This window comes from Ips typographus, linkage group LG2, assembly GCF_016097725.1.
Source record: "Ips typographus isolate SLU linkage group LG2, UJ_Ityp_2.0, whole genome shotgun sequence".
In the NCBI taxonomy this organism is placed as follows: Eukaryota; Metazoa; Arthropoda; class Insecta; order Coleoptera; family Curculionidae; genus Ips; species Ips typographus.
The window spans coordinates 7,246,238-7,264,377 of record NC_138423.1 but is presented as its reverse complement, the minus strand read 5'-3'; the positions used below and the strand labels follow the sequence as shown (position 1 = coordinate 7,264,377).

Sequence of the window (18,140 nt, the reverse complement as noted above, 5' to 3'; positions counted from 1 at the left end):
TACACTTTGTATAAGCTTTTATATATCAATGGATAGCTAATGAAATGAGCTTTTTATTGACGTATAAAGTTGATTGATTAGTTGTACGGTTTCGCCGCTAGAGACAGTCAAAGTTTTGAAAGTAAAAATACAAAATTCATAAGTTTTCTTTGTTTTCCAACGGATTTCATGGAAATTACCAAACTTTATTTATGTTTATATTTCAATAGTAGATGTATAGAAAAAAATAACAAAGAAACTAGTGAGAACAAACATTCTCTGTTCATAACTACTGACAAAAGTCAGTTGTCATGTTGTCAAATAGTAGCAGGAGAGAAAAAATGCCAAAAGAATTTAACAAATTTTAGGAGAATTCAAAAGAATGATAAAGAAAAAGCTAATAAGTGTACATCACAATTCTCACAAAAGAAAATTCTCGATAACTTACCGTTTTCCGTAAACTCCTCGTGGAGAAATATACCCTTAATATTAATTGTATGAAAACTTACCTGAACTTGGTCGATCCGAATACCTAGTGCAGTAAACCCAAGCAGGCCATAACATAGGTTGTCCATCTTTCCCAGTTTCCGTTTTGCTGTCACTACCACCGTCACCTTTTGGACTCAAATCGACCGGTCCCTTATCACCATCCACCCTCAAACTCTCACCAGGTCTACCACTCAAATTACAGGGTTTCTCTTGTAACCGATACTCGCCCGGGAAATTGGTGACTTTGTCTCCCACCAAACAAGCGAGTTTTTCGGTCGAAGTTCTGCGACAAGGTGGCGGTTTGCTTTTCCGAATCGTAATCGGATCTAGAATTTTACTGCGACCGAAATCGGCTTTGAGGATGTTGTCAATCGAGAATTTGAGGCTGCCTTGATTTATGGATGCGGCTGATTCGTTTGAATTGTTGTTGTCGCTGTTTTGAGGACTGGGCGGATGGGCGGAAACGGTCGTGTGCGACGAATGGGTGCTGGGGTAGAACGGGCTTCCAGATTGATATCTGCAAAAAAATACAAAGGTTAGGTTGTTCTTTTTTTTTGGTTAATACGGCATCACTGTAAAGTTTAATGTAGTGATGGGTAAATTACAAATACTGTGTTTCTGCCAATTTAAATTTTTGACACCGCTTTTCTCCCTGACTGTACCAAATCTTGTAGGGTTTTTTTGAGGTTATGGGATAGGAAATTTAACGAGGATTAGAAAAATGTGCTTGAAACTGTCATTTTCTCACTCCAAGTGAGTTTTACAGGCGATTTTCTCCCTGACTGTCCTTACAAACTGTGTTTTTGGCAGTTTAAACTTTGACACCGCTTTTTTTCGGTACTGTACCAAATTTGGTGTCGTTTTTTCCGGTTATTGGATAGTAAATTTAATGAGGATTCCAAAAATTTGCTTAAAACAGTCATTTTCTCACTCCAAGTGGGTTTTACAGGCGATTTTGTCCCTGACTGTCCTTTCAAACAGTGTTTCTGGCGGTTCAAATTTTGACACTGATTTTCTCACTGACTGTACCAAAATTTGTAGTCTTTTTTGAGGTTATCGGATAAGAAATTTAATGAGGATTCTAAAAATTTGCTTAAAACAGTTATTTTCCTACTCCAAGTGGGTTTTACAGGCGATTTTGTCCCTGACTGTCCTTACAAACTGTGTTTTTGGCAGTTCAAACTTTGACACCGCTTTTTTTTCCGTGACTGTACCAAATCTTGTCGTTTTTTCAGGTTATTGGATAGTAAATTTAATGAGGATTCCAAAAATTTGCTTAAAACAGTCATTTTCTCACTCCAAGTGGGTTTTACAGGCGATTTTGTCCCTGACTGCCCTTTCAAACTGTGTTTCTGGCAGTTCAAATTTTGACACCGCTTTTCTCCCTGACTGTACCAAATTTTCTAGTGTTTTTTGAGGTTATATGATAGGAAATTTAATGAGGATTAGAAAAATGTGCTTGAACTAATCATTTTCTCACTCCAAGTGGCTTTTACGGACGATTTTGTCTCTGACTGTCCTTTTAAACTGTGTTTCTGGCAGTTCAAACTTTGACACTGCTTTTCTTCCTGCCTGTACCAAATTTTGTAGTGTTTTTTGAGGTTATGGGATAGGAAATTTAATGAGGATTCCAAAAATTTGGTTAAAACAGTCATTTTCTCACTCCATGTGAGTTTTACAAGCGATTTTGTCTGTGACTGTTCTTTCAAACTGTGTTTCTGGCCGTTCAAATTTTGACAACGATTTTTTCCCTGACTGTACCAAATTTTGTAGTCTTTTTTGCGGTTGTATGATAGGGAATTTAATGAGGATTAGAAAGATGTGCTTGAACTAATCATTTTCTCACTCCAAGTGGCTTTTACGGACGATTTTGTCTCTGACTGTCCTTTTAAACTGTGTTTCTGGCAGTTCAAACTTTGACACTGCTTTTCTTCCTGACTGTACCAAATTTTGTAGTGTTTTTTGAGGTTATGGGATAGGAAATTTTATGAGGATTCCAAAAATTTGGTTAAAACAGTCATTTTCTCACTCCATGTGAGTTTTACAGGCGATTTTGTCTGTGACTGTTCCTTCAAACTATGTTTCTGGCCGTTCAAATTTTGACAACGATTTTTTCACTGACTACCAAATTTTGTAGTCTTTTTTGCGGTTATGTGATAGGGAATTTAATGAGGATTAGAAAAATGTGCTTGAACTAATCATTTTCTCACTCCAAGTGGCTTTTACGGATGATTTTGTGTCTGACTGTCCTTTTAAACTGCGTTTCTGGTAGTTCAAACTTTGACACTGCTTTCCTTCCTGACTGTACCAAATTTTGTAGTGTTTTTTGAGGTCATGGGATAGGAAATTTTATGAAGATTGGAAAAATGTTCTTGAAACTGTCATTTTCTCACTCCAAGTGGGTTTTACAGGCGATTTTGTCTGTGACTGTCCTTTGAAACTGTGGTTCTGGCAGTTTAAATTTTGACAACGATTTTTTCCCTGACTCTACCGAATTTTGTAGTCTTTTTTGAGGTTATGTGATAGGAAATTTAATGAGGATTAGAAAAATGTGCTTGAACTAATCATTTTCTCAGTCCGAGTGGCTTTTACTGACGATTTTGTCTCTGACTGTCCTTTTAAACTGTGTTTCTGGCAGTTCAAACTTTGACACTGCTTTTCTTCCTGACTGTACCAAATTTTGTAGTGTTTTTTGAGGTTATGGGATAGGAAATTTTATGAGGATTCCAAAAATTTTCTTAAAACAGTCATTTTCTCACTCCAAGTGGGTTTTACAAGCGATTATGTCTTTTCAAGCAGTATTTCTGGCAGTTCAAACATTGACGCCTCTTTTCTTCCTGACTGTACCAAATTTTGTAATGTTTTTTCAGGTTTTTGGATAGGAAATTTAATAAGAATTCCAAATATTACAGTAAACATCAAACAACAATTATTATTCTTATCTATAATAGATTATAAATGATAAACTGTCAACATTTCAAAAAAAAGCTATCAGTGTTCAATAATTGTCTCATTCTGTACATATCTGGCGCAAAACCGTTAATTAATACGTATATTTAACCTACTTTCATCCTTGACAATTATTATTATTGCAAAATTGTTCAAAACATAGTTCGTTACCAAGTTCCATTTAAGAAAATGTTTTTAATCGTTTCTTCTCGTTATTGCAATGATTAATTCGAAAAATGTTAATTACTAAAATGCTGGAAAAGTTCCTATTTAATGATGAAAGATACATCACGAAGCTCAATCTACGTTTTAATTAGGCTTATCGGACAACTTTTAACTAGTTTTTTTAATTTAAATTCAAGTAAACCGGATTTTCCATTCCCTATTTCTCGAATTATTTAAGATATTTTTAATGATACATTTTTTGTTGCATACGCAGTTATGAATCTTATTGGTAACCGAGTGAATAAGTAGTCTGGTTGAATTGCAAAACTATTACATTTCTAATAACTAATCTGTAGGTTACATGAATTGATGACTTTTAATGTTATTTCATAATGTAAAAAGTTGAAAAAAGTCAAAACAATTCTAACTAAACTGTTCACAGAAATAACCGGGACGGCAAAATTTTTGGAAATTATATGAAAATCAGGCTAGGAAATTGAAAATGTGTAAAGTAAATAAAAAAGTGAAAAAGGGAAAATAAACACTCGTAATTGTCAGATAATTTTCAATTTTTGGTCTGCAAGAAACTTTTCAAACAATTTGCTGTTTTTCGAGGGGTAAACCGCTGAGTAAAATTTTGTACAGTAATTCCTAATACGCCAGTAATGCCCACTAATTTCTTGTAATGACCAGTAATTCCTAATAATTAACCTAACCTAACCTAGCCTAACAATATCCACTAACTTCCTGCATTATCACAACTGGAGAGTCTAAAAAAACCTTTTTTAATTAAAAAAAGTAAAAATAAGAAAATAGGCGTGCAACGAATTAACCGGAATGGGACACCCTGTATATTTTTTTATTTTTGTATTCTACGTCAAATTGTAGACATATTTCGTGTATTAAAGTCATATACCTCTATCTGTGTCGGTTTCTGAGATATTTACAATTTTATGTAAAATTTTATATTTTTGGTCTCTAAAACATTTAAAATTTATTCATATCAAGGAAGGTTTTTTTCTTGGTGTTTGTGTTTTGCATTGTTAGACAAGGTTTGTTGTAGGAATGGATGCAGAAAGACGTCAAAATATATAATACAGTGTGGTCAAAAAATCAGTTCTAAAAAAGGACAGAAAGTCTAGCTTTTCAAACGGAACACATTCTTATAATTCTGTCTGATTCTCTGTTCAAAATTAAAGAAGTTTGTATTACGCCACTTATTTAAAAAAATCACTTTTTAAATTGATACATTGAACCACCCTGTAACTGTCAAAATAACCGAATTAATGAAGGTTAAAGTAGTAGTTGTCAAATTTAGTCAAAACTGTCTTTATTGTCACACACAACACTTTCTATAAACTTTTATATGTCGATGGATAGGAAATAAAATAGGTTTTCAAAAAATATGGCCGCCTGTGTTGATAGGTTGCTTCGTTTGGCCGCCAGAGGTCTCCAAATCTAACTAAATGTTGACTGTTACCGCTCTAATATTTTTAAAGGATTTTTTTTAAATCGGGCAAATACGGCCCTGATATTTCGCACAACCTAGCACAATGATTGCAAAATCTAGGGTAGTAGCAAAACTGTAGAAATACAATCATTAAGGTCGATTTTCGCTTGCACTAACTGGCCAACTTAACGCAAAACCCATTAGGACAGTGACGGTGTTTCAGGCAAATTTGACCCTTACGAAAATTGTCATTTGCAAAAATAGTTTTTCAAAAAATATCCAAGCATTACGTCGTAGTAGATTTAGTAAGTCACGTGACCGTGTTTTCCTAATTTTCTATAGTCAAATTAGCCTTTAACCAGTCAAAAAATGTTTGTGGTGCATCCTGTCACTAAACCGTAAATAACACCCGTGTATTTGTAGCACTTTGAATATGAATATATTTATTTATATGTCGATGGACAGCCAGTGAAATGAGCTTCCTCCCATTGACGTATCAAAATCGATTGATTAGCCGCTTGCCGCTAGAAGGCGTCAACTTTTTTGGGGTATCCTTTTGTTTAATCCTCAAAAACTCGCTTAATTGCACTATTTCTGGTAGAGTTTTATACGTCAATGGACAGCCAATGAAATGAGCTTTCTAAAAATACCCAATTTGGGTTAATAGGTTGGAGGGTTTGGCCGCTAGATGGCGTCAAAGTTGACTAATTTTTTCATGAATTTTTTTAAGCATCCTCTTGTTTAATCCTCAAAAACTCGCTTAATTGCACAATTTTTGGTAGGGTTTTATAGGTCAATGGACAGTCAATAAAATGAGCTTTCTAAAAATACCTAATTTGGGTTAATAGGTTGGAGGGTTTGACCGCTAGACGGCGTCAAAGTTGACTCATTTTTTCATGACTTTTTTGGTGCCTTTTATCGTTCAATCGTCAATAACTAGCTTATTTGCTACACTTTGTATAAGTTTTTATCTGTCAATAGATAGCCAATCAAATGAACTTTTTATTTACGTATAAAGTTGATTGATTAGTTGTACGGTTTCGCCGCTAGAGGGAGTCAAAATTTTTGAAAGTAAAATTACAAAATTCATAATTTTTCCTTGTTTTCCAACGGATTTTATTGAAATTACCAAACTTTATTTATTTTATTTATGTTTATACAGGATGATTCCAAAGTTGGGGCTTTCCTTTCACCTGCGAATAGGGCTTCAAAAAATAGTTTTTTTTTTTATTTGACGCTTTTTTGAAATATGAACAATAACGAAGATACAGGGTGTATACTATTGACATTTTATAGCATTTTTTTATCATTTTTTCAACGATATATAGAAAATCTAGATTGGAAAACAAATTACAGCGTCACAAGGCTTCAAACCTGACAACATCGCTGCAAACTCACAAAAAGTGACACAATTTTTGAATTAAAATATCTCAAAAACTGAAAAAGTTAGACAGTTTGCTCAAACGCCATATTGTGGAATTCTAGATTGGAAAAAAAAATCTAGATTGGAGTGCAAATTACAGCTTCACAAGGCTTAGCAACAACGCTGTAAACTCACAAAAAGTGACACAATTTTCGAATTGAAATTTCTCAAAAACTGTAAAAGTTAGAAAATTCGCTCAACCGACAATTTGTAACATTTTTCACCCTCTTTCTAGTTATATATAAAAAATCTATATTGGAGTGCAAATTACAGCTTCACAAGACTTCAAACTTAGCAAACAACGCTGCAAACTCACAGAAAGTGACACAATTTTCGAGTTGAAATTTCTCAAAAACTGAAAAAGTTAGAAAATTCGCTCAACCGACATTCTTTAACATTTTTCATCCTCTTTCTAGTGATATATAAAAAATCTAGATTGGAGTGCAAATTACAGCTTTACAAGGCTTCAAACTTAGCAACAACGCTGCAAACTCACAAAAAGTGACACAATTTTCGAATTGAAATATCTCAAAAACTAAAAAAGTTAGAAAATAAAAAAAAAATTGTTAATGTGTGTTGATAGGAAATAACCTGTCAGTTAGTTAAAATTAAGTTAAAGTAATTTTTTATTTTCGTTTTTTCAGTAAAACTTTGACACCCTGTATCTTCGTTAATGTTCACATTTCGAAAAAATGTTATTTAACCTTATTTTTTGAAGCCCTATTCGCAGGTGAAAGGAAAGCCCCAACTTTGAAATCACCCTGTATTTCAATGGTAGATGTATAAAAAAAATTATTTTATGATATTTTTTTATAATACATATAATTTAGACTTTTTCAATTTTATTAATAGTGTCCATAATACTAATGTAATGAGTAATGCCTACTTATTTCTTAGTAATGTTGCCAATTCCCAATAAGTAATGCCCATTAATTCCTACAGTTTGTACACTATAATACCCCTTGGGCATAAGTAATTATTATTTATTTTAAAAAATTTATAAACTTGCCGAAAACTAAATGAATTCAATTCAAGATAAAATGTAACATAAAAACAACAGAACCGTATTTAAAAAGTTAATGATGGTTCCACAAAGACGAAACGTCGGAATAAACAATGCCACAATAAAGAACATTAAATGTTGATATGGAGAAGTGTATTTAGTTTTGGTTTAGGTCCAATATTAACGTCACCAAAAATTAAAACGTAAAATCAAAAAATTCATTATTTTCAAAATATCTCACAAACTAAAAAAAAAATACGTTCTCTAAAGGATATTTTATTTCTTTCTTTCCATTTAACCAAATTTGTATCTCTAACCGTTTCCAATATCCTCATTGTGGCCTTCCTTATCCTGGACACACTGTATATCGATATAGATATTTATTAGTAATAATAAATTCAAGAGTATATTAAATAAACGATATTTTTTCAACGTCTATTATAGAAAATCGGAAAAAATTGCTATTTGACAATCAATCAAAATTAACTGAAAGTCGAGCTGAAAATGTCAAAATATTGTTCTGCAGTGGAACTATGTAAGGGAATAGAAAAAAATTTCTTTCTTTATCTCACTTTGACTTGCATCTCCTACTATAAGTCTGCCTTGTTTAAATCTCTGTTTCTATCTCTATCAAGTTACATAGTACCCCTACTGGTTTTGTTGCTACGGATTTGTTACTATTTTAAGTTTAACCGTAGGAATTAAAAATTAAAAAATACCGTTAGGAAATAGGCATATCTTACTTAATCTTAATTTTGTTCAAATAATGATGACGTTATGTGTTAGACGTAGAAAAACTTTTTTAAAAAATATAAAGCAATGTAAAAACTAAAAAAACAATATAATGATGTTTTCATTTACGTAATGGTCCGTATTACGCACAGTTAAAGTAACAGTAATTTAAAACCGGTCATTTGCCATAAACTAACTGCTCTAATCCTGAGGAAAATTGATTTCGTTTCCATTTATTGTTTTATCTATTTATTAGATAGAGATAGAGTTGTTTGTTTGGAAATTTCAAATTGAAATAATCAGAAGTTCTGAAGATGATCTGAAATTTCAATAAAAAGTCAATGAAATCTAAAAAATTTCAAAAATTTTAAGTTTTATAGAAATTTCCTGGAATATTTTAATAAATGTTTCAGTTACGAAAGCAATTTTATTGAAAATAACAAATAAAGTCTTTTGATATGTCATGTCATACTACTCAACTTCAAACTTCTGATTATCATAAAATAAAAATCATTCTAACCTGAAAACTCAGAAATATTTGAATTTTATTAATTTGATTCTCAATCTCCAATTCTCTTGTCACAGAAAAATGAATTAAAAATGACATAAGTCTATTAACTATGCGACACCTGAAAATTTCATGATTAGTAGGATGAAATTATTGAAATTTTATGACCACTTTGCTGAAAAGTTTTATTAATTTCAGGTGTTTGCTTGTTATTCAGATGGCATCCGAAATTTCATGACCACTTTGCTGAAATTTCAACTCGGTTCATGAAATTTAACAACCCTACAGAGATCATTGCGTAATGCATTGTTTGTACAGTTTTCTAGAATATCATCTGCAATAGCAAAGACATCAAGTAATTTTACTTTTTTTACCTACGACCTCAGTGTAAATAGTTAATTAGTTATCCGTTACGTAATGAACCTCTTTACGCACAGTTTTACGATGGGCCACAAACTATCGCTGGGCTCTCTAATGCTGGGAAAAATTGATTTTGATTACATTTCTTCCTTTATCAGAGTATATTAGATGGAAATCATGCGTAATGCCTTCAGTTCATACAGTTTTAAGTAACTACCACTTCGTCTAGAATATTATCTGCAATAGCAAACACATTAAGTAATATTACTGAAAGTTTTCCCTTTCTTCTTAATAACTGTAATGGTACCATAAATAATTATTTTAAGAACAACAATAATAATTATTTAAGTAACATGATTTGTGAATTTTACGTTATTATTTTTTTTTTGTAGTGGCATAATACCTATGATTAGTACAAATATGATGTCAATACGTTGAAAATATACTTTTTTAATGAAAAGTTACTGTGAATTATATGAATTGCGAAAACAGGATTTTCCATTCGGTCGTAGGTAAAGTATAGTACGTGCTCTAAAGCATTTTATGCACTCATGGAATTACACACTCGCCGCTACGCGGCTTTTAAGCGTAACTTTTGCCATATTGTGCATAAAATGCTTCTTACAGCACTATAGTTACGTAATATATATTATCGATGTAAAGAAAAATCGAGTGTCATACATCATTGAATTCAGAATAGAAAGAGCTTTAAGAATCTAACATAAAAACACCGTACTTAGAAAAACGAAATTTCAAGAATTTTCAAAGTTCAATATTAACGTCACAAAAAATTTGCTTTTTTCAAAATATCTCAAAAACTAAAAAGAATTACGTTCTCTAAAGGCCTTTTTAAGATATCCATTATCCTGGACACACTGTATACGAAATTTAAAGTTATTTTATTTTTTAATATTTAATCAGACTTAAGAGAGAATTATTTTTTTATCAAATATAACATTTTAAAACAAAATTTACAGTTGCACAGATTTTCTACACAATTTCCCGTTGAAATCCTTTTATTTTATGTTTATATGGTTACTTTTTTTTACTCTCGTTTAATGGAATTTGTTATGGGATTGGAAATAGCAGATTTCCGAATTATCTAAACAATGTCTACTGATGACCTACTGATTTTTGATATATGAGCATCAAAATGGGCTGGTTTTCAGTAATCAAAAAGCTAGTTAAATTGAAACTAATCAAAATTCTTAAATTTTGATTCTTCAGACAAAATCCAAAATAACTTCCCTACTAAGTGCGAGAAATGAATTTGACCAGTTTGTACTGATTTAAACTCGAATTCTCACTTTGTGGTATAGAAAAAAGTAATTCTACCTTGATCCAGGACTTCCGGGGCTATCACCACCGTCGCTTCTAACCGATCTGGGCGAGCACAAACTAGAACTAGTTTCGCCTGTCCGAAAATTCAATTGTTCGTTTCTGAACCCAAAACAACTTAACTGTTCACTCTTAAAACCTCCATGGTCACTTTTAAACAACAAACTATTGGAAGGCGAAGGACACTCGCCTCCAAACGATCGACTGCTGCTATTCGAAGGACTTAGTCTGTGATTTCCTAGTGACGAAATAGGACTAGAGGATACTCTGGCAGAATCAGCAGGATCACTACGTAGAGCATTATTGGCAATTCTTGATAGAGCGTTTAAATGATTTTCAATGTTTTTAAAGCTCAACGTTGAGGTCTCCTCCGTTGGAGTAGGATTGGTTGGTTGAATTTCATTACCCACCGATAAAACCGTATCGTCACTGGAACAACTGTTTTGATCTACGTCGCGTTCGAAATGATCACTATTCGAATCCATCGAGTCCGTTGGTGTCACTAATCGAGGTCTAAATACCAGATGATGTGGAATCATAGTAACGTTACCGGCTAGAGCTGCCATAATGTCATTTTTCGCGTTTCGTACACAGAGTCAATCGAAAACCACCACACGATCTGGCACCAACAGATCAAAACCATCGATCGATCTTCACGAACCAGCTTACAATAAAGATCTGACGGTTTGCCGAACATATTTGGGCGGGGCGAACCGGTATGGGTGGAGTCAGTTGGGCGGGGCCCAAAAGGCAAACGAATCAAGTGGGAGGACATCGTGTCGGCTTGTCCGGATCAGAGTTTTTTTCTGTTTTATTTATAGATAAAGGCGAGCAAAAAGTTGCCTGTCCGCGTATTAAAGCGGTTTTAAAGATATTCTACATGGAGTATTTAAACGTATTACGATGTTGGGCTGTTTATGCTGGTGAAGATTTTTTGACGTGATGTCTTGTTTGCGGAATGCGAACTCGTTGAAACGGATTGTCTGTGATGGGTGTCTGAACGGTGATTGGCTAGTTGGTAATTGTTTATTGCCCTACACGGTTGTTTTACGATTCCTTGGTGTTAGTGATTCTTCTCTTGACAAATCCTAACCAGTACCAGTACATGTGATGGTAACTTTTCCCTACATGTAGGGGAAAAATTGAGAATAATTGCAAGCTTAGGGAAATGTAAGGAATCATTTTTAACACGTATCTAATGTCCAGGACAACCCTGGACATGAGAGAGATGGAGGAGAGGAGATTAACAAATTCTTATTTTTTTTTAGATAAAAGTTGTAGATTACCTACATTTTCAGCATCAATCAACTTGTAATTTTTTCAATACCGTAAATTTGACCATTAAGACGCAAAACGGCTCTAAAATTGGAAAATTTAAAATCTCGCGCCAAGCGGTTGTTAAGTAATATTTACCTACCGCAGTGCTACCAACCTTTTAAAATCATTACAAATCGCGAACCGTCATTCTCTAATCAAAACATTCAAAACAAGTTTATTTAATAATAATTTTGAGTTACTATACCAACCTAATGCACGGAAAATAAAACGAAAACGTGATAATGACACTTCTGAATCTGGTAAGTTGCATTTATAACCTCTACCCAACTTATTTACTTTGTAGCTAAGTTTCTTAAGAAAACACTGGTTTTGGTTGCAATATTAATTAATATATATTAATTTATATATATTAATAATTTTTAATGCAAATATTTAATGAGGACGACCGAATCACCTATTTCAAGCCTTCATTCATAAAATTTCAAACGATTTAAAGTGATGAAAACGGTGGACAATGAAAGCCTGCCAGATCTTTGAAGATAAGTTTCCTTGCTCTACAGGGACAACCAGAAAAAGGCCAAATACTTCCTTCAAACAATATTGCCAAGTCAAAATATTTAATGGCGGTAGAATAATTTGTCAAAAAAACGGTAGATCAAAACAAATTCATTCATTTTACATTATTATAAAGGGTGTCTTTTAATAGTTGTCAAAAATTTTAATCATTGATTCTTGCTATAAATATACAAACCGTATTGCAAAAATACAGGTTTTTTCATTTTTTTTTATTAATAATTGTTTTCTATGTTTTGTCATTAGTGACAGATATCACGTGGTTTTAAAGGATAATTTAGCTACACAGTCACGTGACAATGTCCAAACCATAAATCTCAAAAACACTCTCTATATCGAATACTGCATGAAAACTTTTCTAAGCCCTGAGTTTTGCAACTTTTAAGCACAGTTTTAACGTTAGTACCAGTTGTTACGTGATTGTAGAACACTATTCACGTGACAAATGTCAAAATAAATCTGAAAAACACGTTTTATATCAAATACTGCAAGAAAACGTTTCTAAACCCTATTTTTTGCAACTTTAGAGCATAGTTTGACAGTTTTGACGTTAGTGACAGTTGTCACGTGATTGTACAACACTATTCAGCTAGACAGTCACGTGACAATTGTCAAAATAACTGTCATAAATCTCAAAAATACGTTTTATATCGAACATTTCAAGAAAATTTTTCTAAACAATGATTTTTACAACTTTATAGCATAGTTTAACAGTTTTGGCGTTAGTGACAATTGTCACGTGATTGTACAGCACTATTCAGCTAGAGAGTCACGTGACAATTGTCAAAATAACTGTCATAAATCTCAAAAACACGTTTTATATCAAACATTGCAAGAAAACGTTTCTAAACCCTATTTTTTGCAACTTTAGCGCATAGTTAGACAGTTTTGACGTTAGTGACAGTTGTCACGTGATTGTACAACACTATTCAGCTAGACAGTCACGTGACAATTGTCAAAATAACTGTCATAAATCTCAAAAACACGTTTTATATCAAACATTTCAAGAAAATTTTTCTAAACAATGATTTTTACAACTTTATAGCATAGTTTGACAGTTTTGGCGTTAGTGACAGTTGTTACGTGTTTGTAGAACACTATTTAGCTAGAGGATCACGTGACAATTGTCAAAATAACTGTCATAAATCTCAAAAACACGTTTTATTTTAAATACTGCAAGAAAACGTTTCTAAACTATGTTTTTTGCAACTTTAGAGCATAGTTTGACAGTTTTGACGTTAGTGACAGTTGTCACGTGCATGTAGAATACTATTTAGCTGGACGGTCAAGTGACAATTGTCAAAATAACTGTCATAAATCTCAAAAACACGTTTTATATCAAACATTGCAAGAAAACGTTTCTAAACCCTATTTTTTGCAACTTTAGCGCATAGTTTGATAGTTTTGACGTTAGTGACAGTTGTCACGTGTTTGCAGAACACTATTCAGCAAGACAGTCACGTGACGATTGTCAAAATAACTGTCATAAATATCAAAACACTCGTTTTATATCAAACATTGTACGAAAACGTTTCTGAACCCCGATTTTTGCAACTTTATAGCATGGTTTGACAGTTTTGACGTTAGTGACAGTTGTCACGTATTTGTAGAACACTACTCAGCTAGACAGTCACGTGGCAATTGTCAAAACAACTGTCATAAATCTCAAAAACACGTTTTATATCAAACATTGCAAGAAAACGTTTCTAAACCCTACTTTTTGCAACTTTAGTGCATAGTTTGCGGGTTTTGATATTAGTGACAGTTGTCACGTGAATGTAGAACACTATTTAGCTAGACGGTCACGTGACAATTGTCAAAATAACTGTCATAATTGTCAGAAACACGTTTTATTTCAAATACTGCAAGAAAACGTTTCTAAACCCTGATTTTTGCAACTTTATAGCATAGTTTGACAGTTTTGACGCTAGTGACAGTTGTCACGTGATTGTAGAACACACTATTTGCACTATTAGATTCTACGCAAAAAGTTTCTGTAGAAATGTATTTTTAGACATAAAAAATAATGCACCTGGAAGTTTTAAAGACAAATACGAATTCTGAGAAACATCCTACATCTGTCAAACGGTGACAGATTGACACCAACGGTTTTTGCCATTAAGTTTTCTATCAGTTTTCGCCTATCTCTATTAATAAGAGCACTTCCTAACGTCCAATTTGGCCCACTCTGTACTACAGCAAATTAATGAACTTGTGTGATCATCACAACTCAGTCTACGACCTCCTCGTGGCAATATTTCTCACTCGGTCACCTTAGTAATGTAAATCACTATTAGTGCGAAAAAGTACTATTTTCGCCATTAATTAAAAATTGTGCGACAAAGTATACACTTACAAAGTAGAAACTTAATGTACTAAGTGGTTTAACAGGTATAAAGGGATTATTCAGATAGTATCTATAAAAGGAACATTTTAAGTATATACGGGGTGATTGGTTTTATTTTATAATCCTTTACCGTCATTTGTCAATTGTTATTTTTACCGATCAGTTCAGTTATCCACTGGCAGTTATCTAGTGCAAAATTAGAAAAACATGTCATTGAAACTTAGTAGGTCAATTCAGTTTTGCTATATGCAAAGGCGACATTGCGTGTTGTGTCAATGTCAAATACGTTATATAACCACAAACAAAAATTGCTATTAATTCGAATATATTTTCGGAAAGTTTCGTTAATACGAAAATTCCCAGATTTGCCAACTCTAATTTTACCTAAACAAAAAAATAAATCATTCTGTAGTTAGATCACTTAGAACCTGTGAGAACTTGCTGCTTGGTTACATACAACCGGTAAACTTTGACGCGGCCATTAACGAAAATAATAAAAAGAAGCATCAGCCTTGAATGTGCCTAATCAAGAGTAATCGTTTTTGTTCGCTACTCGAAACTCACTCTGCTGAAAGTTGCTGTTCATGGAAGGCAATCATCCGCATTTTCTGTGGTAATTTGCGAACGCAACCGTCCGTTTTCATTAATTAAAATACTGTGAACCAGTGCAGATGATTCCGCTAAACGATTTAGACGAGTATTTTTATCACTTTATAGTTCCTTGAAACGACTGTCTCTGTACAGGGTTTTATGGCATAATTTAATTTTATTTAGAGCGAAAATGGCAACATTGACTTGCCATTTTTACCTTGCATCAGTGTATTTTTTGAATAACTAATATTGTCATACGTGACCTCCTGAATGTATTTTCTTACTATGCAGGGTGTTCAGTAAGCACATGATCAAAAGAGTACTGTAACTGTGTAACTTTTTCAAAAATTACCAGAACTTTTTATTTCGTAGTTAAAATTAATTTATTATTATTTAATCTGATGTATTGGTCCTTTTTCAAGGTTTTACTACTCTTGGTAAAATCTTTTAGAATTCATAGTTCTTCCGCAAAAAATGTTTTTTGGGTCCCCTCTGCTATTTACCATTTTACACATTTTTATTGCAAATAACCAGGTAAATTGATTAACTACAAACTATCAAAGTTTTGACGTTGCTAAAAAAAATAAAACATAATTTTCTATTGAAACTACCAGCCAGATCTCAAAAGCAGAAGATTCTCAAAAAAATAGAAATTACAACAAATGTTCGATATGCCAGCCATTTTCTCGGATGCATAGCTGGATCCTTCGAATGAAACCTTCCTCAACATTTCTGCATCATCCCGAATCACGTTCGTCTCGATCTGCACCCTACGGATTCCACAGGAGTAGCCTGGGCACCCCATAAAAAAATCGAATGGTGTTAAGTCGGGGTATCTAGGAGGCCATTCGACAGGAACATCTCTCCCTCTCCTTCCGATCCAATTGTGTGGGAAAGTGGTGTTTAAATGTGCAGTTACATTTCTATTAATGTGTGGAGGAACACCATCGTGCATGAATCACATCTGAGCACGCACATCGAGAGGGACATCCTCCATTAGAACAGGCAAAGTATTCACTAAGAATTCAAGACAAATTTCACCATTCAAGCGAGATATAATAATGGGTCCAAACTGACAAAATTACTCAACACCACATCACACATTTGTCTACTTCACAGGTCTACCTTGCTGGCATAACCCAACATTTCCTCTGATGATCTAATACCAGACAACTCCTGATAATCGACATCCTTGCGGTTGGTACGCTGTGGCCTAGAATCTGGAGCTGTACTGCCAGAATCACAATCTTTCAAACCATCATCAGGATGCAGCGTTGATGTGTAATCTTCCTAAAATACTTTTTCAGAACAACTGTTTTCCACGTCTTCTACCTCACTGTCATTTACTACTTCATTGCCATTAGAATTGAATTGTACGCACTCTAACCGAAGATTATTAATCCTGTCGTCTTGAACTTGATTAGTCTCCGGCAATCCATTCACTTCCTGAAAGGGTAAATGGGGTTATTCGCAATATTATTGGTTATACCACTATTACTCGCCATTTTAACCAACTGTGGAAACGACATCCAAGTAGAAAACCCTCCCATCCAATTCTAATGGCAATGAAGTAGTAAATGACAGTGAGGTAGAAGACTCGGAAAACAGTTGTTCTACAACGATAACATTCCCTGATAGGTCCCCTCTTCTTTTTCTGATTCCTTAAATTTTGTTGTCGAACTGCATTGACCTCAAGAGGCAGCTGGGGTACGGTAGTTTCAATCCGAGTGTTTACAAGCTGTTCTGCATGTGCACAACATAAATCTCTGACTTTCATCATGTTGGCATTGTCAACTTCGCTTTCCTTTAAAATGATCGCACGGTATGGTTGTAAAGCTGGTTGATTTGTATATAGATCTGCCAGAAGAAGTTTGAACTTATCAATGGTTAGTTCGTTGAATTCAAATAGATCACCATTGAGGTTTGCAAGATCAATAACATTAACTATGCTTATATCATAACGTCGTTGAAATATTGACCTAGTATCAGCAAATAGAACATTGAGCGTGTTGATAAGGTCATTGAAAGTACACTCGTGTGGATACTTAGGTGAAATACGTGCTTTTAAGCGATTGAACTCACTTTCAAAGGCTTGTAGTAATAAGTCTACGCATTCAGTATCCGAGAGGACTTCCTTCGCTCCGTCGAACGTAGTCTTGTGTCTGGCAAACCATTCTGGAAACGTGCAACCAGCTCTAAGGTCGTAAATAAATTCTCTTAAACGCTTTGTAAACGAATTGACGTCTAAAGTCGCAGGTGTGTTTCTTCCCTTCTCTTGAAGACATGTAATAAGCTCCCTTATCTGACTTTGGTGCCTGTTGTTGCATTTCTAGCTGTTGGGCTTTCAATAATTTAACGAAACGGTCCATCATAGTTTTAGTATCGGAATCCATTGTAAAGGTTCGAATGACTGCGCCAATAATGGGTCCAATACGATAAAACTTTTTATTTACAAACTGACATACAACTGACAAAATTACTCAACACCACATCACACATTTTTCTACCTCACAGGTCTACCTTGCTGGCATAACCCAACATATAAGGACACAGAAGAATGTCTCCGATGATACCCGCCCACACATTTATGCGGAATTCCAGCTGAAAGTGGTTAATACGCCTCACATGAAGGTTTTCTTCTGCGTAATGATGGAAGTTATGTGAATTAAAAACAACACTTCTAGAAAATCCAGCTTCATCGGTGAATACAATTTTGCTGGTAAAATTTGGTTAACCTGCCCGCGCATCTTAACCCTTTTTTATAAAGGGTAATAAAGGTAGATGTGCACCCAGCATTGTTTGTTACATATCCTCCACAAGAAATCAATACCTTTTGTATTAAGCTGTTTTAGCATTTCTGCGTTTATATTATCCTCGCCAGTGCTTCTGTTGTTTTTTAAATAGCAAATGACCTGTTGTATTTTGTTTTTTAAAATATCGGGTTTCTGTGCCACG

General features: G+C 33.8%; 1 protein-coding gene across 1 annotated transcript; it reads right to left on the bottom strand.

The window, feature by feature from the left end:
- Positions 1-432: 432 nt before the first annotated feature.
- On the bottom strand, positions 433-11,055 carry LOC145725597 (homeobox protein invected-like). Its single transcript, XM_081974401.1, has 2 exons — positions 10,394-11,055; positions 433-985 (listed from the first exon to the last, which is right to left on the bottom strand). Exons 1-2 carry the CDS (start codon positions 10,960-10,962, stop codon positions 469-471), a joined length of 1,086 nt encoding a protein of 361 aa, XP_081830527.1. The 5' UTR covers positions 10,963-11,055; the 3' UTR covers positions 433-468.
- Between the last annotated feature and the right edge of the window lie 7,085 nt (positions 11,056-18,140).